Source organism: Theropithecus gelada, chromosome 7b (genome assembly GCF_003255815.1).
Source record: "Theropithecus gelada isolate Dixy chromosome 7b, Tgel_1.0, whole genome shotgun sequence".
In the NCBI taxonomy this organism is placed as follows: domain Eukaryota; kingdom Metazoa; phylum Chordata; class Mammalia; order Primates; family Cercopithecidae; genus Theropithecus; species Theropithecus gelada.
Window position 1 is genome coordinate 34223145 of NC_037675.1, and position 22539 is coordinate 34245683.

The 22539-nt window shown below is 36.1% G+C and overlaps 1 protein-coding gene across 6 annotated transcripts in view; it reads left to right on the forward strand.

Moving 5' to 3' along the window:
• NPAS3 (neuronal PAS domain protein 3) overlaps positions 1–22539 on the forward strand; it is an 867987-nt gene that overhangs the window by 261746 nt on the left and 583702 nt on the right. For 5 of the 6 annotated variants that reach the window (XM_025392817.1, XM_025392818.1, XM_025392822.1 and 2 more), the window contains one exon: positions 7893–8137. In XM_025392817.1, the coding sequence (XP_025248602.1) occupies positions 7893–8137 (245 nt within the window). Of the gene's footprint in view, positions 1–7892; positions 8138–8247; positions 8299–22539 lie in introns of all 6 variants that reach the window. The other variant, XM_025392820.1, reaches the window with a different exon arrangement.

Below are 22539 nucleotides of genomic sequence, written 5' to 3' on the forward strand. Positions count from 1 at the left end.
TGGCTATTCACAAATCGCATGCAGTTGCCTAATGAGTCCATATTTGCTTCTGAGTTTTCACATTTGCAAACTGCACTGCTGAGAAAGTAAGTGAAGTGTTCACCCATCTCTGAGTGTAAACTGATTGATTTGATGTACAGGAAAAATACTAGAATAGTCCAAATTGTAAACCAGTGGCACAGAACACAGAACCTTCAAATACAACATTTTACCCTTGTTCAGGACATTCATTTATCCTCAAGAATTCTTTTTAATGTATAAGACTTCAATTTATGTTTAAGAACTAGTAAACTATAGCAGTTTGACAGCCATTCACACTTAATTCTGTGCATTAAACCAACAGCATTCTTTTCCACAAACATCCATTGTTAGGACAATGCTCTCAGACAGAATTTATGAGAAATGGAATTATGTTACCAAGGAGATAGCATTTACTATAATGAAGAGTAGATCCTAGAAAATGGCCCCTTTTACAGCAGCTCAGAGCAGAGCCACAAAAGCAATTGATTGGTCTTGGCATTTAGTCTTATATCAGCTGTGTCATCCATAGCTTCAGGAGTGAGAACACTAATCTAAAGTGACATTTCTGTTCTGGCGGGCTTTTCTGCCCTGATGAAAGCAATTACTTCATTCCTAAATGATAATTTGCAGGAGTTTCAACCACTTTAATTGATAAATTTTTTTTTTGTTCTGAGTTCAATTGTGAAGTGATTAGCTGATTTGGTAAATAGAAATTTAAGGTGTGAAATATACAAGTTGCTCCAAGGTAAAGTGCAATTTATTGGGTGGAAAGAAATTACTTGATAAAACTGCGGTTTTTTTCCGTTATTACGGAACTGCCAGTTATATAGCTCAAAGTTCTTGGGGGAAAATGAAGAACAAAACACTTTGATTCATGAGGTTTTTTGGCAGACACCAAAGAATACAATGAATAGTTTGGTCTTGCTGTGGTTTATTCAAGGGTTATTTGAATCAAGGTGAACATCAGTTGAAAAGGACTGTGCAGACCTCTCAGCGTTCTTTATTACTATTCTAATGACTCATTCTGGAATTAAATCCTCTTATTTAAAGTGTTAAGAATGAAAATGCTCATTGGCTAAAACCAATTAATTTAATTATTAAGTTCAAACATACACAAGGCATTTTCTGAAGATGAGGGAAGGCATTCAGTTGAATGGCTTTAATTACTCTTTTGATCTATTTTACCACAAGTCAAATGGGTCAGGATTATCCCATCAGAATTTATCTTAGTTTAAAAACTGTAAGTATACATCTTGATTTTGATACTTTATCAAATGTTAGCAGTTGCAGATGTTTTTTGACATATTTTTTAAGCAATCAATTTCATATTTTCCTACATGTGGAAAAATAATGGTCATTTCACATGTTAAATGAGAAAAATAAAGCAAGAATGAAGGTCAAACTGATTTAGCACATCAAACAGTCTTTGTCAGCCAAGCTTAATATATCCTGAGTTTGTGGAACAAATGAAATTTTGCTGCTATGTTACACTTTGCTTCCAAACAACCATTACAACTGGTTTTATATATTGTGTGAGCATCAGACCATCAAACAGTGCATCTTTACTGATGTGTTTCTGCAGTGATGATCTACAGCAGCAATCTGCCATTTATATAAGGGCAAAATGTGCATCTATATTTAGTTGTGAAATTGGCCTATTATACTCTTGATGTTTACAGAGGCTAACATAAATTAATGATGACAGCTATGAGCAGTGCATTAGTTAAGCAGCAGAGTTCTTACCTTGAACTTGAAGGTTCCAGTTTTAACTTCCAGTGTATACTATCCAGCTTTCTTTACACACATTAAAGAAGATTTCTGAAATTATTATCTTTTTTGGAGAGCATTAACCTACTTCAATTTGTGAGCTTTGTTGTGCATATCCTACCAGATAATAGTTGTTTGTGCATTTCTCAATTACATTACCATTACCTTGTAAGAAAGTTGGTATTTACAACCATGCCAAAAAAAATATTCTTGGAAGAATTTTTTTCCTTTGAAGTAGGCTGATTTGATTGACTTTGAGCTCTATGTAATGTCAATGTGGGGTGGGCTGTTCTACTAAAAGTAATGAAGAAAGGGCAAGCATTGCTTATAGACTCTTTACTGTACTTTTTCCCTGGGAAGGCTCCTCATTCGGCTCATGTCAGGGCAAGTGTAGGTATGGGAGTAACTATAGATTTCACCGTTAACTACGACCAGAGATCTGACAAGTATGCAGGTGTTCAAAGGTTCATGAGTTAAAATGCCGAAGCCTTTGATGAATTTTTGATGGCTGCATTTTTAATACAGGTCGACCTTCTTCCTTTGAGGCTGCGTGCCAGATTAATTGATAAATAGTAGAAGTCTGTAGTGCTGGGTTCTCCTAAGCAAAACAAGTAGGAAAATCCATAAAAACCTGTCTGTCTGACTCCTTAGAAGTACTTTAAAAAGGTAAAATTTAAAATGGTTTTGACCCTGCTTCTCCTTTACCCTATAGTTAGATACCCAAAACCTGCCATGTTCTTTTATAAAGACTAGATATTATATTCTAAAAGTTTACGTGAAGGTGTTATGTGTTCCAACTACAGCTTGGAGAAGGATTTTTACATAGAGGTAGTGTGGATCTGTCAATAAGGTCAGTATCTGAACCTCCTTCATAAAAATAAATTATTTAAAAGTTGATTAAAATATGGCTATGAAGATATCACTGAAGAGGAAGAAATATTTGGTTAAGTTGGCTTCTATACTCTGTGGCTACCTATTTTTAATATTTGTTATCCTCTGTGGATGTACAGCTGTATTATTTCCATAATCATTATAACCATCTCTGTGAAGTGGGAAACCGAAGTAATCAATTTTTCAAAGCTAAATTTGATCAACCACAAAGGATAGCTTACCTCTTTTAATTAAATAAGTCATCAAGTCCAAAGCTATCTGTTTTTCCCACTGTGGACAAGTGGCCCAGTAAACAATTGACCCCTTATCCAGCTTTGTGGTAGATTCACAAAGATGGCAAATTCTGAGTCAGTTTCGTAATATTGGCTTTTTGATAGCATTAGCACCCTTTTTAAAAAACTTTTTTGGGGATATATTTTGCTAGCTTCTAGCTTGAAAAGAATTTCATGATTTGACCTTGCCCCCAAAAATAGAGGTTGAGGAGGCAGCTGCTGTCCAGCTTCCCCACTTCCGGGCACCACTTGTCCTGGGTGAGCTCTCCATGGTCCTGGATCTGGGGCTTTGCCTGATTTTCAAGAGAACTTTTAGGTTTGTGATCTTTTGACAGCTATTTTGAAAGATCATCTTGTCTAGGAGTACACATATACTCCTGATTAATAATTATCATTGCCATTTAAAAACCTTCCATAGGCATTTTCACAATCTTCCTGAGTAATCTGTTCTTGTAACAGCTGTTTAGATGTTCATTTTATAATATAAACAAAATTACTTGTCCTGCAATTGAATGTAACCTTTTATCTGTTATTATACTAAAAAAATGGCTCCTTATGACCCTGCACAAAAAAATTTATAAATCTTTAAGCATCTCCTAGTTAAATATATTACTTGAACAACTCATTAAGTACACTTATGGTGTACAATGAGTAGACCATAGACAAAATGAGGACTATAATAAAATGAAAAATGCATTATGTCAGAACCAAGGAATAGAAATTAGTGAGAAGAGAGTGCACACTATTAATGGGCATTGCAGGCCTTAGAAGGAAAGAACAATCAATGTGAAGTGAGCTTAGGTTTCCATTTAACATGTCTTATACAGCATTACTATGTGTCAGACACCACTGTAAAGATCTTATTAAAAAAAGACTCATTTAACTTAATTCTAACAACAACCTTATAGAGTATTATCCCATTTCACAGATGAGAAAAAGTGAGGCAATAGAAGTCACCTCAAATGTATATAATTAGTAAATAACAAAACCAGGATTTATACCCAGGCTGGCTAGCTTCACAATCCGTTCTCTTATAAGAAGAAATTATAGACATTAGGCTACGCATGTTGGCTCACATCTGTAATCCTAGCAATTTGGGAGGCCAAGGTGGACAGATGGATCACTTGAGGTCAGGAGTTCGAGACCAGCCTGGCCAACATGAAAAATTAGGTGAGCACGGTGGTGCATGCCTGTAGTCCCAGCTACTTGGGAGGCTGAGGCAGGAGAATCACTTGAACCTGGGAGGTGGAGGTTGCAGTGAGCCAAGATTGCACCACTGCACTCCAACCTGGGTGATAGAGTGGGACTCCATCTCAAAAAAAACCTAGAATAATAGACATTAGATGATTAGCCTTTTGAGAATCTGAAAATCATTTACTATTTCTCCTATCTATCTACCTATTTATATGCACACACAATAATGCATATAATATCCACATACACACATACATATATGTGTGTTTTGAAATTATTGACATTGTTTTTGTTGGTGGCAATAATGTTTTGTGAGGATAATGTAGTCATCAAAAGGAGTTGAAATTTTCATTTGCTGAGGATTCATGAAGAATCTGTTTTCTGCTATTCATAATCTAAGTGCAAGAACATTAGAGCAATGGGAAGTTTAGGCCCAGGGAGTAACTATTTGGGTCTGAAGTTTAATCAGATTTTAGATGGCAGAGATCGGCACTATAACATTTTACTCATGTACAACTAATCTATCTTTAGTACTCTAGACATAACAACCACAATACTTTCGCTTAGAACAAAACGTGCACATACAAAGTTTATTTTGGGTTTTAATATAGTTCTTAATCCAGTTTGGGGATTGCTTATAACTAGGCCCTACTTTACAAAGACAAGTGAAAGATTAATGCACAATCTAGAGTGTCATTGTCTTAAGGTCTTTGTCTTCATCTGTTACACCAGCATCTCAACAACCTTTATAATCCTTTGGCTGTGCTTTATTGCTGTTGCCCACAGAACCAATTGCTACTTATTACAGACACAGTGATATCATTCTGAAAGTCTTCTAAACTATGGTCCCTGCATAATGATGCGATGTGGGAGTCGTGGAAATCCTTTGTTATTAAGATTACTGCCAAGAAGATTACTTTAATAGGGGGACACTGTGTGCCTTAGAGTTAAAAAAAAAAAAAAAAAAAAAAGAAAGAAAAGAAAAAGACAAGGTGGAGAAGAGAAAACAAGGAGGTAGGATAGGAAGAGATAAAGTAAATTCTGACCAGTGCTGTTTTAGAAAAGTAGTAAAACATCAGAAAACATGTTAGGCAAGGCATCCAAAGGCATTAGTGTCTGCTTACTCCCCTTCCCTGAATGGATGGAGAAAAGCCATCTCCCTAATATATATCCTTTATAGCCTACTGAGTTGATACCTGTGATCTTGGGCTTTGTCTCCCATATGAAGATGAATTTTTTCCTTAGATTATTGATAAGCCTATAAATTAATTTCAATTTCAGAGTAATTGCTTAATCCTCTACTTTCCTTCAGTTGAATAAATTCCAGATGTAAATATTATGGTATATTACGTAGGTAACAAATAAATACATTTGTGATCATTCTGAGTGACATGAATAAAGGAAAATTACATATAACATCATGTGAAGCTACTTTTGTAATTGTCTGTCCTAACTATTACCCAATTGTAAAATTAGTCCCTGATCCATGTCTGACCATGACATGTTTTATTTGGCTTGCATGACTTTTTAAAGCTTTAATTTGTTAAAATACCAAAATTGGGAAATGTCATATAAAAGTTCAGATGTTGTCCTCTAGAAGTGCTGACACCAGGTGTGACTTTCCCCAAAGCGGCATTGGCTCAAACTGTGCTACCCCTTGGCCAGAGTTGTCCTTCAGTTCCTCCCAGTCCCCACCAGTCCTCTTCACTCACTGACATTCCCTGCCTGAACCCTGAAAGCCCTTGAGTTCGTAACCCCTGCTCTAGAGCCCCATCATAGTCACTTACTGAACCAAAAGAAAAGTTGTAAGTTTAGCCCACCTTCTGGAGTAGTATTTAATTGCAAGAACACAAAAAGAATAAAGCGCTGAACTTGAACCACTGCTCCTTCCCCTATGTACAAGTGTTAGGGAAAATATGTCCAGAGACATAGTTTCTTTTGGCACAGCTAACTTAAATGTTGGTAGATAAATTACTTTTATTCTGTAAAGGGAGGAATGTGAACTATTCTTGTATCCTAAGGTGTTAACCTGGATCCTAGTTGTACTTACACTTCGTCAGATTCTAAGACATCTCTCACTTATGTAGCTTTCAACCAGCTAAAATTGAGCACTTGTAGAATGGAATGGAGGTTGGCCCAGTTATTGGGAAATAAGTGATAAAACATGTCTTTTCCTTGTAAATTAGTAATGTTTCTGCCTGACTTTTTCGCTTGAGATGTATCAAGGGACACAGATTTTGTCACCTGAGACTGCTGTTACTCTGAAGATGATAACATTAACTTGTCTAATTCTGAGAAAGACATTTGTTAGCTAATGTAGACTATTTTATTAATAGAGCAAACATAAAACTGGTTGGGTATTAGCCTAGCAAGTATCTGACCAGAGCATTATGTCATTACTTAGATTACATAGATATTCAGTAAGATATTTCAGGTGTGATTTCGGCAGTAAAATACAGTGTTTCCACCAGGAAACAATGTCAGGAATCCTATAATGTAATAGGGAATATTATTCTCCATAGTATATTAAAAGAGAATGGAGCCTCACTGCTGAGTCAATTTTGATCTCTTTCTATGGTCTTCCTTCCTTCCTTGTTTCTCTCTTTCTTATTATTTCATAATGGAAAAAAAAAAAGAATGCTAGACTCAAATATTTACAGTGCTTTCAGAATTCAATAAAATGCATACATAAAAATGATTTTAATGGTACCTTGATACTGAAAATATTATCTAGCTACTTATCATTGGGGTCTGATTTTATAATGTATTTCTCATCAGACACAAAGCAGAGCAATTCAGAGCAGGTGGAATTCTCCTGTCAGATGCTCACACACAACTTCAGTTGTGCCAGATTCTGCCCTCAGCAATGTGAGCAAACTTCAAACAGAAATGCACATGAATAGTTGAAGGAAAATGCTGGATCCCACCTGTTGCCTCTTCTGGGAAGTAATATGTCTATAATGTTTATGAATTTTAATAACCCATACAGAGCTTTATCTTTCAACATTAAATTTATATTATCCTAAAGTTTGACTTCTTTGGGCAATATATTTTATTCTCTAGTATCTTAGAAAATCTATCTACTAATGTATGTCCATTAATAAAGAAGTATTCTCTTATCAAGCAGTTATCAGCACATTTATGAAATTACATTGAAATCTTCATTTTAAATATGATGTTTTCTTCATCTAACTGAATGTGCTGTGATCTTTATTGAGGGCTGGAAGCATATTTGTTGATTCTGACAAGGTGAATTGTACTTGTGTTTATCTTCTGCTCCCCAGGATTATAATTGAAATGAATTTTTCAAAATAGTTCCTTTTGATTAAGATCCCATATTGATGAAAGTTAAGTGAACAAAAGTATTAGTTTGAAATAGATACATGAATGTAAGCCCAATTTATAAATTGCTTATAGTTGATAATATCAAGCCACACCTGTAAACCTTCTGTTAGGTCTTAGGAACAATAAATACATCTCAATGCATGGACAATTGGAGGAAAAAAACCTTAACAGGTAAAACACAATTTTTACTCACTGGGCTTGAGTTTGCAAAATGTAAGACCGGAGTTAGAGTTTATGGCTTTCGTGGACATTTTCTGGAACTCATTTTACTGTCACTCTCTAATTTTGAAATAGTTTTTGGTAGAATTTTGGTGGGAAAAAAGGAAATACAAAGAAGGTGGTATTTGAGTGATGACAAAGTCACATATTCTAAACCACACGTTCTCACTCCTTTGATTTCAGTTTACAAGCATTGAGAAAGGAGAAATCCCGAGATGCTGCTCGCTCCCGCCGGGGAAAAGAAAACTTTGAGTTCTATGAATTGGCCAAGTTGTTGCCTCTTCCTGCAGCCATTACCAGCCAGCTTGACAAGGCATCCATCATTCGACTTACAATTAGCTATCTGAAAATGAGGGACTTTGCTAACCAGGGGGACCCTCCGTGGAACTTGCGAATGGAAGGCCCTCCACCTAACACATCAGTAAAAGGTAAGTTTTAGGCCACTGTTCAGTCTGAATATGATGGTCTGTAGGGGTCTGTAAGATGAAATGTTTACCATCATCCTTTCTTCTTTTCCTGCATATCAAATCCTTTAAAGGGATACAAATGTGGAAATCTGAACTCTGCATGAGAAAGACACCATGTGAAGGTGAAATAAACCTCTTATTTTTCTATTTTATTTTCAAAAGTCTATCAGCCTAAAATTCTATCACTTTATATAAGATTTCAGAGAAACGAAAATGAAATGACACATTAAAATGCTTCTTGGGTTTAATTTATGTTTTACAATTACATACAAATTCTTCTTCATGAGTGGAGTACGGACATATTTGTTAAAGCATAGAGCTGACATTTTCTGCCTTAAGTAACGAAAGAAAGGCAGGGAGCAGAGCTCTTCCATCCTTAGCAGACATTTTACGTTAAAGATTTTATTGACCAACAAAAATCAATCTATGTATTAGTGTTTCAAGTTTCCCTATATACATATTACCTAAAAGTTATAAACATATTTTTTATTCTAATCCTTGATGCAGTTACTCTTACAACTTAGTATCTTTAAATGTTAGGTCATTTTCACTCTGATGCGTAAGACAGTATTTTCTTGTGTGTTCCTGAAATTCCTAATAATTTATGGCATTTAAATATGCATGCATACATTTATTGATGTATATGTGGTGTTGGCCATTGGTTTTCTATCTTTAAGGGTATTCTATTCAAGGTGTATGGCCTAAAGAATCTGCTAGATTTTTATGTTCGCATTCTGTTTCTAGACACTTGATAGAATTAAATAAAACTGGGCATTTGGAGGAGTTGCAGGCAACTTCCTCTGGGGAAGAATTAGCGTCTTTTGTTACATCTTGCCAACAACCTTTGGAAAAGTCCCTGTACTCTTGGCTATAACAGGAAAGGGTACTAGTGGGGAGCTGTAATCTTTTGTAGGATTCAGATTGAAATGAAGGGTCAAAAGCAGTTGTTATTTACAATTTTGTGGTAAGAGCTGTGATCATATATGTGTCCGTGAGAGTGTAAATTTGTTACTTGGGGATTGTGTTATGCATATTAGAGGTGGAAAATGATAATTTTAATTGTAACAGGTTATTTTCTTCTAGAGCAACAGTTGGCAAACATTTTCTGTAAAGGGCCATGTAGTAAATATTTTAGGCTTAATGGGCTACTCAATTCTGCTGTTGTAGCACAAAATTAGCCATAGACACTACGTAAAAAAAACAATGTGGCTATGTTCCAATAAAACTATATTTACAAAATAGGCAGCAGCCACAAAATTAGTCCCATAGGCTATGGTTTGCAGACCACTTTCTAGAGTGTAAGAATGACACTTAAAGATTGAGGAGAACACACAACAGAGGTACCTCTCAAGGACAGGATGTCAATCAAAGGTAGCCCAGGAAAAATAAAGCAAGGCACATTCGATCTGTCCTTTTACATCCCTTCTGCCCTTGAGCTTGTAGATACCAATTCAGTAACACAACAATTCATGTTCTAGATTGTATTAGTCTGTTTTCACATTGCTATAAAAACTATCCGAGACTGGATAATATATAAACAAAAAGGTACAATTGACTCACAGTTCCACATAGCTGGGGAGGCCTCAGGAAACTTACAATTATGGCGGAAGGCAAGGGGGAAGCAAGGAACCATGGCAGCAAGTAAGAGAGAGAAAGAGACAGCAAAGGGGGAAGTGCCACTTTTAAACCATCAGATCTCGTGAGAACTCACTATCACGAGATAGCATAGGGAAACGGCCCCTATGATCCAATCACCTCCCAGAAGGTCCCTCTCCTGACACGTGGGATTATTAATACAATTAGAGACAAGATTTGGGTGGGGACTTAGAGCTAAACCATATTATAGATACTAGTACCAAATTTTTCCAAGCTAAATATATACATATAATTTTAGTAAATATACATTAGACACATTTTTTTCACTCTAGTTTGAGGCACAGGCTATCTTTCTTCCAAATCATACAAGATGAAAGGATGAGGGTAACAGGTTAGGAACCATACCATGTGAAAAATATGTAATAATTATTCAATTATATAAGTTCAAAAGTATATTATTCAAATGAGATAATGGAATGGACCTGTATTTATTTAACATAACTCAGCAAATTTTTATTTGTTTATTTTCATTGTTAAAGGTGTTTGTAGTCAATAGGCTTTCTTGGCAGTAATGGCTACCAAAGGAGAAAAATGTGATGGTTCTGTTGTTTGTCCATTTGACTATGATGTAATAGTCTAGCTTACTTCCAGAATCATGGCCTTTTAGGCATGCAAATGTATAGATGACATGTAATTATTCCCTCCTTTTATGAGGGATAGTTAGATGAGGCAAGTGTAAAGTGGAAATGACTTTGCAGTTCAGTGTTAGCATATCTAAGGCAAGAATCCACTTTTCTTGCCTTTCTGTCTAGTGTTCTATCACTTCTTGTCATCCCTACAGATGATATTTGTTTTATATCACCATCATCAAACGTTTTAGGTGAGAATTTTCTCAGCTTCAGACTGTTATAATACTTCATTTTTATTTTGTGGCCTTTAATTCAACTCTTTAACTTCTTATTATGATTAAGATGTATAAAAAGAAGATAAAACGTGGTTGTTGCCCCCACGTTGTTGCAGTTTCTGGAATGGCATGGTAGTGTCACTGAGAGAAAACAGGGTGGTGGAGTTGTGTAGTTAGAAACCTAGAAGGAGATAACGGATTTTATTATATTTAAAATTCCATCCAGTTGATGACAGAGCATCTACGTTGGTACATGTACACTTTCACTATTAGTAAACTGGTGATAGGTTAGAAATGAAGATGTAAACATAGTGACTCCCTACTGTCTACCCTGGCTCTCAAAAGTAGCTAGAAATATAAGGAGCACTTTCTATAAATTGATTCTACTGTAAAATATATGTACATTTTATTGCTTTACTCTTAATTCTTTAATGCAAAACTGCTATTCATTCTGATCAAACATTCATGAAACAATAACATCAAAAGAAATTCATTTTAATTTATTAAGGTCTTCTATGTTGTGCCCTTGAAGACGTTCATATGGATAAACAAGCTTATATAAATAGCCTGCAGCATCATGTGAAGTGCAGTTCATAATCCAACAATAAAACGATAGACATTATACTTCATGCTTCTCCAAGCAATCTCTTGAATAAACCTAAAGGCATTTGGAAATTTGTATGAAAAGTACTTACATTGTGGTGGCAGCATTTTTTTAATGTGATGAGTTGATCATGTTAATAATTAAATTTCAAAGCTTAAATTTAAATTTGTCCCACACAACTGTATAGAAATTTAATCACTTTAATTTATGGCTTCAGAAAGGTCCTTTACTGTGCCCTGTGCAGTATTCATCACATCTTTTCTTAACAGTCTATAAAGGTTGATGAGTTTGTTTTGTGATTCCCATTGTATACAGATTATTACAAGTTATGCTTGCAGAAAGAACACTCAGGTGACAGTATGTAATATGTCCCAAGTCAATTACTTCATGGAAATGATATGTTAAGCAATTGGAAGGTAACTGATAGTATTTTCCATTATTTTAGAAATATCTGTATTGTTATAATACAGATCAAATCTACAATGAACATTATGCATTATTCAAGAAATGACCAGGCATTCTCAGCAGTGTTTCAGCTAAATAACTGATGATTGTAACCTTTAAAGAAATCTCATTGTGGTGACTGTTGGTAAATCACTTCTCCATTCATAGTAATCTCTATTTAGAGGCTATCTAGAAACCATTATATCTTTTATTAATCTTTAAAGCAATAGCCACTGATTTGACATTTGCTAAAACTAGATAAATTTTCTGTCTTTCTAATATCACAGACTTCAGTCAATTTTAAGAGTCTGTCGTCTGCTGCAACTCTATTAATCTAGGAATATTTACCGTTGCAATCATAAGTTTTATTTCAATTTAAATGTGGCAGCTTTTAAACAATAATTTGCCTATGTGTGTGACAGGCAACAATGCTAAAATATGTAAAGTATAAGAAATTCTTAGTCTTTGGAAAGGAACAGTTGAAAAATATGCAAGATAACTGGTGATTAAAATTGACTGAACACATTAGGGAAGAACTTCACTGTTTTCATAGAATTTCCCTTCACTATTTTGGGCATCTATTGTGAATTAAGTAGATGTTTCTGAGAGGAGAGACTTGCAGGCCTGTATTTAAGCAGCATATTAGCTCTCCCTAGCCAAAGACTAGACTCTTACTAAAGCAATGATGTTAAATGGATTTATTTTAAATCATAGTGTAGTGTAACTGAGTATAGGTCATACTCACAGTGACACTAAACTACTGCTACAATGTTGTCCCCCAAAATTAGATAGCATTTTATGAAATGGATTCTGTTTCTATAGAAAGGTAGAGATTCTAAGACTGAGTGATAGGTCATCTTGGTCTAAGCAGTTCAGGGATTTTCCTGTTCCTGTTCTGGCATTTTCCTGTGTACTGACATACATTTACTTCTACCAAGTGACATTCATGCTTTGGGGCAAGGGTCATATTCCTCATTACTAAAAAACCATGTGAGATGAAAGTTCGTAGAATCAGTACATGGCCATGTACACCCAGCCTATGACATTCTTTTGTCTTTTTACATGGGTAAGAGGAAGAACCCAGACTGTACACCTTAGATCCTAGCAGGAGCCTCCCACAGGGCTAGATGAGTAGGGCAAAGATGGTAACTCAGTTCTTGCTTGAATCCTCTTCCTACCTCCATCATCCTCAGCAGACTGAGGAACAGACTCCCTGCTCTGATCTCTACTTATGTTTGTCCCAATCCATAGTAGGTGGTGGTACCCAATGGAAACAGAACCATTCAGAAGCTGAGCTGCCAATGTTCATTGTTGTTTATTTTGGGAGTGAGTGCCAGGTTTTACTAGGACGTGGAAGTGTGATGTAGTTGCCTTTACTTAGGTATGCTTCCAGGAAGTCTTTTTAATTATATGCTGTTATACTTTTGTATATTTCTAATGAAGTTATGACTGCTGAAAGGAGCTCATTTAAGAAGTAACCTTTTACGTTATTTTATTTTACATCATGATAAGACAAGCAATGTTTATATCACCACATTTCCCCACATTATCTTTGACACTGGGCAGGAAGGGCTTTCTGACAATTGCAGGCTACATGATAAGAGAGTATGTCTCTGAGACTCTAATTCTTTGGAGTTTTACACTTTTTCATGAAAAGCTTTGATGACTACAAAGGTGAACTCTTTATCATTGAATTATTATCTAACTCAGCATGAAAAATATTATATATAGCATTGCTGGTATCTTGCTGCATGCCACTGTTCAAGAGTTGGGCTTGTCACTATTGTTTTCAGAGCATCTGCTACAACGGAGCATTCAGGATTACCCTCAGCTCCAGACAGTGACTTGAAGAAAGCATATTTTTGAGAATGATGGCTGAGAATATGTGAATATTCAGGTGTCCTACTCAGCTATTGCCAGAGAACAAGCAATCACAACATCTTAAGTGGCACACAACAACAAGCTTTTACTCGTGGAGCTGCGGTTAGGCTGGGAGTTGGCAAGTCTAGACTGGGCTCAGCGGGTGCCTCTGCTTTGGGCCACAGCTCTAGCTGGGCTTGGCTCCTTGCTGGGGGTTCAGCCTAGCTCTGTCCCATGTTAGAAGGCAGCAGCTATTTGGAAGTAGCTCTTTTGTGGTGATGGAGGCAAAGCTGTAAGAAGGGTGAACAAAAACATGCAATGTCTCTAAATGGTGTGACTCAGAACTGTCATGGGGTCATTTCTGTTCAGTCGTTGGGTCAGAGCAGATTGCGTGGCACAGACCAAAGTCAAGGGGCAGGGAAGCACATTGCACCTCTCTTGGGAGATACTGCAAAGAAACATGGCCGGTTTCACAGATAAAAGATGAAACACATGAATCTGTAACTTAATTTACCTTATCTAGGGTAGTACTTGTGTATTGTTTTAATCTGTAGTTTTTGTTTGCCCAAAATGAGAAGTGGGCTAGGCATGGTGGCTCATGCCTATAATCCCAGCACTTTGGGAAGCTGAGGTGAGAGGACTCCTCGAGCCCAGGAGTTTGAGGTTACAGTGAGCTGTGTTTGCACCGCTGCCCAGAGGGAGAGCTTGTCTCTAAACATTTTTTAAAAGGAGAAGTAGAGGCCAGGTGTGGTGGCTCACACCTGTAATCCCGGCACTTTGGGAGGTCGAGGTAGACGGATCACAAGGTCAGGAGATTGAGACCATCCTGGCTAACACGGTGAAACCCTGTCTCTACTAAACAAACAAACAACAACAACAACAAAAAACAAGAATACAAAAAATTAGCCAGGCATGGTGGTGGGCACCTGTAGTCCCAGCTACTCGGTATGCTGAGGCAGGAGAATGGCGTGAACCCAGAGGCGGAGCTTGCAGTGAGCTGAGATTATGCCACTGCACTCCAGCCTGGGCAACAGAGCGAGACTCCATCTCAAAAAATAAATAAATAAATAAATAAATAAGATTTTAAAAAGTTTTTAAAAATGAGAAGTAGAAATGAGGAATTTTTTGTGGAGACTTTGGAAATGTGGGCAAAAGAGTGCAAGTGTGCTCTTTTGCATTCTACATCAAGATTAATCAATCTCTATTGCCACTATTATCTCATTTTTCTCTAGCAACACTGAGTGGTAAAACCCCTCAATTTGTGCCTTTGAGTATGTCATCATCTGACTGAATTGCTCTTTTGCTTTGTAGGGGCAAAAGCATAATTACTTTTCCTTACCCATCACAAGGGTTATGGCTGAAACTTCCATAACAAAAGACAGGTTATCAAGAAAAAATTTATTTAATCAAAATTTTACATGACGTGGGAGCTTTCAGAAATGAAGACCCAGAGACCCAGGGAGAAGTACATATTCTTATGCTTAGGTTCGATGAAGAATGGACAGCTGTGTAGAAATATGACTGGACAAAAAAGGCATGACCTAAAGATGATAACTTTAGGGGAATTACAACAGGTCCTGTTTGTTCGGATTTTTCTTGGCCTCTCTGTGTAGCGTTCCTTCCTCTGGGTACAGGGCACGACACCTGTCATGTAAGGGTCTTCGGGGGGAGAGGAGAGGGCAGCTAGTCTTCTTAGATTTTATGGCTTGCTTTGAGGGAGAGAAGTTCTATTGTGCATGATGCACCTTGGGGAAGAAATAGGGGAAGGAGAAAGGAGGGAAAAAGAAGGTCAGAGAGAATATCTTTTTACAACCTTCCAGTCTCCTTCAGTTCAAAGTATTCAGCTTGTCAAAGTGCCGTACTTCGCAGTATCACATTCTGAGACCCAACATCTTCTGTTGGGTTTTCTTGAACTCCTATTCAGCTTTCACATCCCAGCTCAGATGTCACTCTCTTATGCAAATCTTTGCTTCCCCAGAGCATTAGTAATTTCTTTCTTTGGGGTGTTGTTACATTTTTCTGTTGGTTTGTTATCAACTTACATTGTAATCTGTTTCTTTACATGCCTGTCTCTGTATTGAGACTATGAGCTTATTGAGGGAATAGCCTGGGTCATCTTATTCCTTTTTATATCTCCAGAACCTTGTACAATACCTGTGAAAGTAAGTATTTAACCGTGTTTTAAGTCGAATTGTGTAGAATAGGATTATATCTTGGGATTACTATTAGCAGAGTTATATAGTACTGATAAGAACTATGGGTGAGTTTAAGTCATAAACTAGGAAGATGCAAAAGAAGAGTAAAAAGGAAGAGCAGAAGAAAAATAGAGGGAGAATGATGGGAATAATGTGAAAACAAAGGGAAATTATGCAGGATGTGGAGTAGGCGCTAGAAGCAGGTGTGGCCCACGGGATGAGCTGCTAGTCCCTGCCCTGTGGTTGGCTTCCCCCGTCAACGTAGTTCTCCATGTGGATGTACATGCAGAGGAGGCACAGGTTAAACTGTAGTCTCAGTTCCAGCACTTTGGGAGGCTGAAGCAGGTGGATCACTTGAGATCAGGAGTTCGAGACCAGCCTGGCCAACATGGTAAAACCCCATCTCTACTAAAAAATACAAAAATTAGGCTGGTGTGGTGGCAGGCGCCTGTAGTCCCAGCTACTCCAGAAGCTGAGGCAGGAGAAATCACTTGAATGTGGGAGGCAGGGGTTGCAGTGAGCCGAGATTGCACCTCTTCGTTCCAGCCTGGACAACAAGAGTGAGACTCCATGTCAAAAGCAAAACAAAACTGTAGTCTCAAGAAAACCATGAGTATTCTGGGTGTGTGAACTCAAGTCCCTTCAACAGATATCTGAGTATCTTCTCTTAGTAAGTCAGTCCTCTAAGTCCTTTGCCTTGGAGATATTTGCAATTCATAGAGAAACGAATGTGCAATAAATAATGGTAGGGCAGCTTTCAAGAAAATTAAACATACCCTGTGATTGGTGCCATAAAGCCCTCTCTAGACCTCAGTTTTCTTTTTGTCAGTGATTCTGGTCTGGATGATTACTTACTGTCTAATCCAAAGTCCCGATTCCTCAGAAAGGATTCAGTGATTATTGTCTTAAATATTTGAGACTAATAGTCTTCCTTGGACTATCAGGTTTCTTGAAGTGGTTTATTAATAATTTCAAAAGCCACATGCCCTAACTCTTCATATTTTGCTGATATTTCTATTTTCCTCTTCTTTTACTTAATTCCCCTGTACGTGGAGGCACCGTATCTCCCTTCTATGTGTTCAAAAATATATGGCATTGTTTCTTATCTCAAAAATTTTTTGTTTTTATTATCAATATTTGAGCATGTGTAATCATTATAAAACAGGAAAATAAAATAGCACACAATGAAGTTTTAAAGAAGTTAAATGCAAAATATATGATAAAGATAAAATAAGAACCTAGCGCTTCATGCACTTTTTCTTTGCATTTACTCTCTTGAGAAAACTTTAGGGAACACACTTAGTATTCTATATCACATCCAACTTATTTTAAAAAGTCTACCAGTTCTTGATAATGTAATATTTTAGTCCCGACGTCTTGTGGTTTTGCATTATACTGCACTGTACTCACTTATTTTGGACTTTCAACTTTATGTGCTCTGTTCTTCAGGACTGGCATTCTTCAACGTGTTTTTGTTAGCCCTATCACCTCTTGCAAAGCACAATATATAGTTTCAGTGCTCTGCAGATGATAATATTTCATAAGCATAGCAAAGAAGGAGTCACCTCTGACTGCTTTATATGATTGAAATTGTACTATGGCTTTAATTTTCAGAAACAGCTTTCTAGATACTGTGCATAAGTCTTAGCTCTGCCTTAGTAAACATGTGGTGACCTCCACCTGTGAAAACTAATGTGTCTTTGAATATTGATTGACTGCAGCTTTTCACTTTCTTTCTGGGTCCATAGTGTGTTAGTAAATGTCAGAACCTCAGCATTCTAAAGGAAGGCCAATAGATGTTTTTTTGTTGTTGTTGTTAAAAGACCAGATCACCTGGTCCTTTAACAAAGTCAGTTACAGAGTTGGAACTAGAATTTGGGTCTCTGTAATCCTAGTTTAGAACATATTCTTCCATAATAAAGAGACTTTTCTCTCTATGTTCAGCCACTTATGATTGGAATCCCTTTTCCCCATTTACATTATATGTGAACATTTATCCACATATCTAGCTCATGTTAGACACTGACCCATTTTAGAGCAAATGATAACATTTGTTCTAATGCCCAACTTCAGAAAACATAGGCCATTCAAAAGCATGGGAGTTACGATTCTATGAAAATAATAATTTTAAGAAGGCATTAGGAAACTGGCTGAAACATAGATGGGACCTTTCTGTAGTGTCTTTGCATCACTACAGGAAATTCTCTATAAATCTAAAAGTGTTTCAAAATAAAAGTTTTATTTAAAAAAAATCACTAGAGTTCACTCTGATGATAGAAACATTAGAAAAACAAGCCTCTGTCCAAATGGAAACTTGTTCTTTCCCACTTTCCTACCTTTCTAACTGGTCAATATTGAGTCCCCAAACGCTCAACATTCTAAAGTGCTTCATGGCTGATCGTATTAGGAAATGTGATTAACTGACAGTTACAATATCAATCAATGGAAATGGAAGGGAGGAAATTGGTTAGTCTGTTTACATAGTTTGCTTAAAACTTTATAACTGAACTATTGCCATAGAGAGTCATACATAAGTTTTCTTTAAAGTTTGTAAATTATTTCCATTTAAGAGTCATACATGAGCACAGATGCCTGCTCTGGTTAATCTCCTTCTTTTTCTTGCCAAGGTTATGACTAGTATTACATTTTCTATTCTTCCAATCTTGGTCAAAGAGTGCCTAAAGAGGAAGGTTAGAAAGCCAAGATAAAAAACTAGTTACAGAGTTCTATGACAGGAGTCAGCCAATGTTTTCTGTAAAGGATCAGACAGTAAATAATTTAGCCATTGTGGGCCATAAGGTCTCTACTGCAACTGCTCAGCCCTACTTTTATAGTGCGAAAGTAGCTATCTAGACAAGTTGTAACAGAATGCATTTGGCTGTTTTAATAAAACTTTATTTGTGGACATTAAAATCAAATTATGACATGTCATGAAATATTATTCTTATGAGTTTTTTCAACTATTCAAAAAATTAAAATAACAAGGATAATACATTCTTAGCTTGTGGATGGTACAGAAACAGGTGCAGGCTAGATTAGACCCGCATGCATTCCATAGATGACCAACTCCTGTCGAGACCATTAGAACTGGAGGTGGACTTAGGTACCTATTTTAGAATCCATTATGGTAGAAAGCATACTTTGAGTTATAAAAGATTGATTCTTGTATTTGTTTAAAACATCGCAGTAACAATAAATGGCTGGTAATATGTTTTTTAAAAAGTCATCTTCGGTGCTAATGTATATACATAAGTCTATTTGTTATGATTGCTGTCATGACTAAATTATGTACCAGCCAGGAATGTGATGTTGGCATGTTTCAATAGCTAGCCATAGATGTATATGCATTGCGTATATCACTGAAAAAATTAAGTGAAAAGTCATATTAAATCAGTAGTATCATTTGGCTTATTACTTTTGGCAGCTTTCTCACTTTAATATAGCAAATGATCCAAACTAAGGCTCTTCACATAGTCTTTTTAAATGCATGATCTTAATGAAGAGAAACATGATGAAAACATTGTCTACACAGGACTATTGTTTGGTTATTTTGACCTAGCTAATCAAACAACTGATCAGTTAGGTTAATTAATAGTTTTGATTTATTTTTCCACATAATTTATTAGTTGTCTTCCTGATTCAATTGATGGTTTAAAGTATGTTGTGACTCTAACCATCATTAAAAATCATTAGAAATAAGATGTTTGAGATTTGTATATCTATTGGTATTATCAGCAATACAATAAATAAAATTGGTAAATCTAACCTAGTCTTTTGTGGGTAAAATTTAACATATCTCCAAAACCAATGTCTACATAAAATGAATAAATATGACCAAATTATATAGCATAATATAATTTTCACAACTTATACTCAAGAAACCAAATACAGTCACTAGGAAATAGCTCCTGTGGTCTTCTGCTGTTGCCCGTTGGGAGCAGTTAGTCACCAGGTATTGGCTGAGTGCTCCAAGGTTGAAGGCTACTGTAATAAGTGCTTAGAAGACACTACAATTCAGTGAGTTCATAGTAATAACTTCCTAAAGCACTACAGATACTTAAATTTCAGTAATGTTTTGTAATTAAAGCATATTACTTAGGTATAATTTTACAGTTTGGGAAATAAGACTGTGTTGAATATCAGCACTGATGATGAAAACAGACTGTGTACACAGTTTGGTTTTTATATAAATACTTTAAAATATTGGCTTTCTTCTATAAAAATAGATGAATACTATCCAGGTTTTTACAAGAATTTTAGCATAAAAGCAAAATTGCTATTATTTTCCATTTTGAAAAGACGCACGAAGATAGCATTTAAAAATATGTAAAATTCAGTATGTCCTAGAGACATACGAAAGGAAGCAGGAATGTTGATGCAGGTAAGCCTCATTTTGGATGTTCTCAGGGACGTTTGTAAAGTGGTGCAGTGATATTTGCTTAGCTGACACCTGACCTAAAGTGCTTTTCATTATATCTTCTATGGATACTGAGCTCCTGAAGTTGCAGAAAAATCTGTAACAAGTTGTTCAGCCTCTGCTATGTTGTGATTCACATCTGGTAGGCAATCAGACTCAACCTCCTTGTTGTGAGTCAGTGACTGAATTTGTTGCTATATGAACAACTCCAATTGGAAAACTAAAATAATACTTTTACTGAGATTAGAAAAGAGGACTCTTGCAGGGTGTCTTAGTTTGGACTGCCATAACAGAATAGTATAGATGGGTTTGCTTAAACAACATTTAAAAAAAATTTCTCACAGTCTAGAGGCTGCAAATCCAAGATCAAGGTACCAGCATGGTAAGGTTCTTTGTGAAGGCTGTCCTCCTGGTTCACATAGCCATTTTCATGTTATATCCGTACAAGATGGAAAGAGAGAGAAAGATGATGTCTCCTGTGTCTCTAATCTCCTTCATGAGGGTTCTGCCCTCTATGACAATTACCTCCCAATGGTTCCACCTCCAAATACCATCACAATGGGGATTTCGACTTTCAACATAAGGATTTTAGGAGGGGACACAAGCATTCAGCTCATAACACAAGGATTTCTAACAACCTGTAATAAAGGTACAGTTCATGTATCCCAGGCTGGAGAATCCAGCAAAATGTAGGAATGCAGTGAAAATTAATCATCCCAGTCATTTTAATGTATCTTCAGAATGGCTTATTGGTAGCAAGATTTTCTGATCAGTGGAATTGAACACTCTTGAGTTCAAATCTTTGTGACTGTAAACACATATTTGGCTTAAGTTTTCTTGACTGAAAAAAATGGCGTAGTTGGACCTGTGAACCCAGCTTGTCTATACCTTCTACTGCAGTGAGCTGAGACTGTGTTGGGAGGCTTATTTTAACATAGGAACTTTCAAAGGCATATTAGGATTCCCATTTGTGATTTTTAGTACACATTCTAATTAGGGTTTTTGTTTTTAAGATTATGTTTTTAGAATGATATTAATCAGAAGGAAGAGGTGGCTCAACATGCACAGTTTTTTGGGGGCATTCTAGCATGTAAAAAAGTCTTGTATCATTTGACAGAGTGGAGGATATTTGAAGCATTTCTTAGATGATGGGTGATTTGGGTGTGTTATGGCAGCTTAATGTTACTTTAATGCTTAAAATAATGAGACATATATAATTTGATTTTATAAATTGTTAATGTAGATATTTCATTGAGTTGCTAGGAAAACAAAAAAAATTCTTAAAATATACTACATCTGAAATGAAAGGCCAATTTGTTGAAACAGTGAAAAAAGCTGACATTTCCCTTCTCAGAATTTTGGCTTAATAGATATAATCTTATAGTAGGTTTTAAGATATCAATTTTTTGTTGTCATCAGGGATCAGAAATGGGTTATTTTCTCCTTTAATTTTACTCACCGATTCATCCTGTAAATATTTGAATATTTATTATATTGCAAGACTCTGTACTAGGCTCTCTGGGGGATGCAAAGTGGGGGAAAAAAGTGAACCATCTTCTCTAGGAGTTTATAATCTGGGAGGGAGTGATTATATTATTATTAATTATTATTATTCTCACCAAATAATAAAGTAGGGTATTATTCATGTTGAAAGAGGTTAAGCAAAGTACTGTGGGATCCGGGATGATTAATGCAAAATGAGAGAAAGATGGTAGTTCTTATTACAGTTTTAAATAGGTGATCACAATGAATATGTATACAGTACTTTCAAAATAAAATATTGTATTATTTTCCAAGAAAATTATTTTTTGAACTTCTACTTTGAAGTATTTGCCACGTCTATATTTTAGATATCCATTGGTGTTGGGGAATTTATTATACATAAATATGGTTAAAGATATGAATGTGATGACATTTAATGAGAATTGTGGCCCTCTAGATGTCAGGCAAACTTACGAAGGATTTTCCTCTCAGAAGAGTATTTTAAACAGGATACCCAATGCCATGTAGAACATGGAATACTCATGCATATTTCTGTTATCTGAATATAATAACTAAAGGCATGAATCACATATCATACTTATAAACAAGAGCTTAATCAAACATAATCTTTGTGTCTTCTCTCTGATAACTTTTCTTTTCATAGAGATGGAAAGAGAGAAGTTTGAATGAAGTGCATTTTTAAGTTGTGAAATCTTAATGTATGTAGTTTGTAGATTTGTAGAAAATCCCTCATAGAAAGGATCAGACGAGAAGAGTAGCTACTATTCTGGGAGCTGGGAAGTAGAGTGGCCACAGTTTAAGCCTACCACTGAGGCAGTGCTCAGGGTCACATGCCCACCT